Raw genomic sequence first — 3,044 nt, forward strand, 5'->3', positions numbered from 1 at the left:
AAAAAAAAAAAAAAAAAAAAAAAGAAAAGAGAGCATTTAATTGGGGCTTCTTACAGTTCAGAGGTTTAGTCCATTATCATCAAGGCGGGAAGCATGGCGGCCCACAGGCAGACATGGTGCTGGTTCTACAGTTATGGAGAAGGAGCTGAGAGTTCTACATTCCCACCCACAGGCAACAGGAAAAGAGAGACTCTGGGCCTGGCCAGCGTGGCCACACCTCCTCATCCCTCCCGAGTAGTGCCACTCCCTGATGGCCAGGCATCCACTCCACAAGCCTACGGAGGCCATTCCTATTCTTTTATTTTTTTTAGATTTATTTATTTATTTATACAGTATTCTGCCTGCACATATGCTTGCAGGCCAGAAGAGGGCACCGGATGTCATTACAGATGGTTGTGAGCCACCATGTGGTTGCTGGGAATTGAACTCAGGACCTTTGGAAGAGTAGTGCTCCCAGCCACTGAGCCATCTCTCCAGCCCCAGCCATTCCTATTCAAGGCACCACAGGTGCTCTGTCTTTCAGCCTGCCCGTTTCATTTGGCATGGTGCTGCGAGCATTTTTCCCATGCATCTGCACTATTCTTGCAGTGTGACTGATGGCTGGGGTAAGGAGCTGTCGCAGTGGATGAGATTTGGCTTTCAATGGCACCCATGGCGTGCATGCACTCGGTACTTGTCTTTCTGTCCCTCATTGTCGCATTCCGGTTCTTACTGTCGTCATTCACCTGCTGCCATGACGGCTCCCGTCCGGGCCCCTGTTGGGAACCGCTCCTCTTTTCCTATATGATGAAGGAATGGAAGTCCTCAGCAAGCAGCCGGTTTAGTGAGCATGGCCCTCCTTGCCTTCCAGAGGGACATCGGCTGGCGAGCCGACAGCACCCACCTGCTGGTGTTCTCCACCGAGTCTGCCTTCCACTATGAGGCTGATGGCGCCAACGTGCTGGCTGGCATCATGAACCGCAATGATGAGAAGTGCCACCTGGATGCCACGGGCACCTACACGCAATACAAGACGCAGGACTACCCGTCTGTGCCCACACTGGTGCGCCTGCTGGCCAAGCACAACATCATACCCATCTTTGCTGTCACCAACTACTCCTACAGCTACTACGAGGTGTGTGGCCTGGGCCCGGGGGGTAGACAGAACTTCTCGGACCTCCTTCCCTTCCCAAAGTTTCCTGGTCCCTAGGAATGGGCTCCAGTGGGGAGGTCTCTTGCCCACCCCCCTAACTGAACTCCCGAGCAGCTGAGAGGGGAGGTCCCGGTACACTAGCGGGCTCAGTGCGTAGTTTTACTGTGTGCATAAAATGACTAACGAAGATACAAAAAGAAAGAACTCAACCCAAGGCCTGCGTTGTCTCCTGTAGAAACTTCACAAGTATTTCCCTGTCTCCTCACTGGGAGTGCTGCAGGAGGACTCGTCCAACATCGTGGAGCTGCTGGAGGAGGCCTTCTATGTGAGAAGCCGTGTGGGGTGCAGAGATTGGACCCTTCTGGGACAGGGAAGGGGGAAGGAGAGTGGGCGAGAAGGTTGAAACATGAGTCTGGGACAGTCCAGTGAGGCGGGGTCTCTGACCATCCTTCAGGGGTCTGCCTTTGGGGTCCCCTGCACGCTCACGTCTCTTCCATGTGAGTCGGGGTGAAGCCACGGTGGGTGAGCCCAGGTGCCACACAGATCACTGATTGCTTCTTCTCCTTCAGCGAATTCGCTCCAACCTGGATATCAGGGCTCTGGATAGCCCCCGAGGCCTGAGGACAGAGGTCACCTCTGACACACTCCAGAAGACAGAGACTGGGTCCTTTCACATCAAGCGAGGGGAAGTGGTACGCTCCTGTGGGGACCGTGGAATGGGCAGTGAGGCTGAGGCAGAGCATTCGGAAGTGAATCTTCTAACAAGGGACACATGGCCTCTGGGGTTCCACCTTTCGGGCATCGACCTCTTGGAGGAGCTTAGTACCATCCTCTGCTTTGCCCATTTCCCTCACCATTGGCGAGGGTGAAAAGAATGCGCAGCCCTCAAGGTTGCTAAGACAAGCGAGCGGGCCAATGCCCCAGAGCCAGAGAGGCTTTTGTTCTGACACTAACACCATTATAAAGAAGGAATCTACAGCCCTAACCAGGGCAACTGGGGAGCTGGGGATCAGAACACAGGTCCATCCCAAGGGCCAAGGGCTTCAGGTACCACCACCCCTGATCATCAGGGCAAGGCCTGCCTTGGCTGACAGCAGGATCCCTGCAGGGCACATACAATGTACAGCTTCGGGCAGTAGAGGACATAGATGGGACCCATGTGTGCCAGCTGGCAGAAGAAGACCGAAAAGGCAACATCCACCTCAAACCTTCCTTCTCCGATGGCCTCCGGATGGATGTGAGCGTCATCTGTGATGTGTGCGCCTGTGAGCTGGTAAGATTGGGTCGTACTGTGAGGGAGGGGCTGAGCGGGGCACCAAGTGAGGTGGAATCTTCTGTGGGCACACATCCCTGGAGAGCTGTCCCAAGTCACAGAAAACAGCAGAAACACCCAGTGGCAAAGCCAGGCGTAACAGAGACACCTGGAACCCAAGCATTTAGGAAGCTGGGAAAAGAACCATAAGTTTGACACCAGTTTGGGCTACATAGAAAGTTCCAGCTGGGCACTGGTGGCGCACACCTTTAATCCCAGCACTGGGGAGGTAGAGGCAGGCAGATCTCTGAGTTGCCAGCCTGATCTACAGAACAAGTTCCAGGACAGCCAAGGCTATACAAAGATACCCTATCTCAAAAGAAAAAAAAAAGGAAGGAAGGAAGGAAGGAAGGAAGGAAGGAAGGAAGGAAGGAAGGAAAAAGAGAAAGAAAAACAGAGAGAGAAAGGAAGGAAGAAAGGAACAAAGAAGTGCTAGATCAGCTTCAGCTCCATAGTGAGACCTTGTCTCCCCACCCCAAATGTGCCCAGGGTTCTGTCTCTTTCCTCTATGCATGTAGCAGATTTTTCTATTGGGCCACCAACCAACTCTCAAATCATGACATGGAGACTTATATTTCTTTTTTTTTTTTTTTTTTTTTT

At 52.9% G+C, this 3,044-nt stretch overlaps 1 protein-coding gene across 3 annotated transcripts in view; it reads left to right on the forward strand.

The window, feature by feature from the left end:
- The window catches only part of Itgb4 (integrin subunit beta 4), a 33,989-nt gene that overhangs the window by 8,598 nt on the left and 22,347 nt on the right, over window positions 1-3,044 (forward strand). For all 3 annotated transcript variants that reach the window (XM_026780803.1, XM_026780802.1, XM_013347634.2), the window contains exons 8-11: window positions 851-1,114; window positions 1,368-1,457; window positions 1,702-1,824; window positions 2,241-2,405. In XM_026780803.1, the coding sequence (XP_026636604.1) occupies window positions 851-1,114; window positions 1,368-1,457; window positions 1,702-1,824; window positions 2,241-2,405 (642 nt within the window). The remainder of the gene's footprint in view (window positions 1-850; window positions 1,115-1,367; window positions 1,458-1,701; window positions 1,825-2,240; window positions 2,406-3,044) is intronic.

This window comes from Microtus ochrogaster, chromosome 7 (genome assembly GCF_000317375.1).
Source record: "Microtus ochrogaster isolate Prairie Vole_2 chromosome 7, MicOch1.0, whole genome shotgun sequence".
In the NCBI taxonomy this organism is placed as follows: Eukaryota; Metazoa; Chordata; class Mammalia; order Rodentia; family Cricetidae; genus Microtus; species Microtus ochrogaster.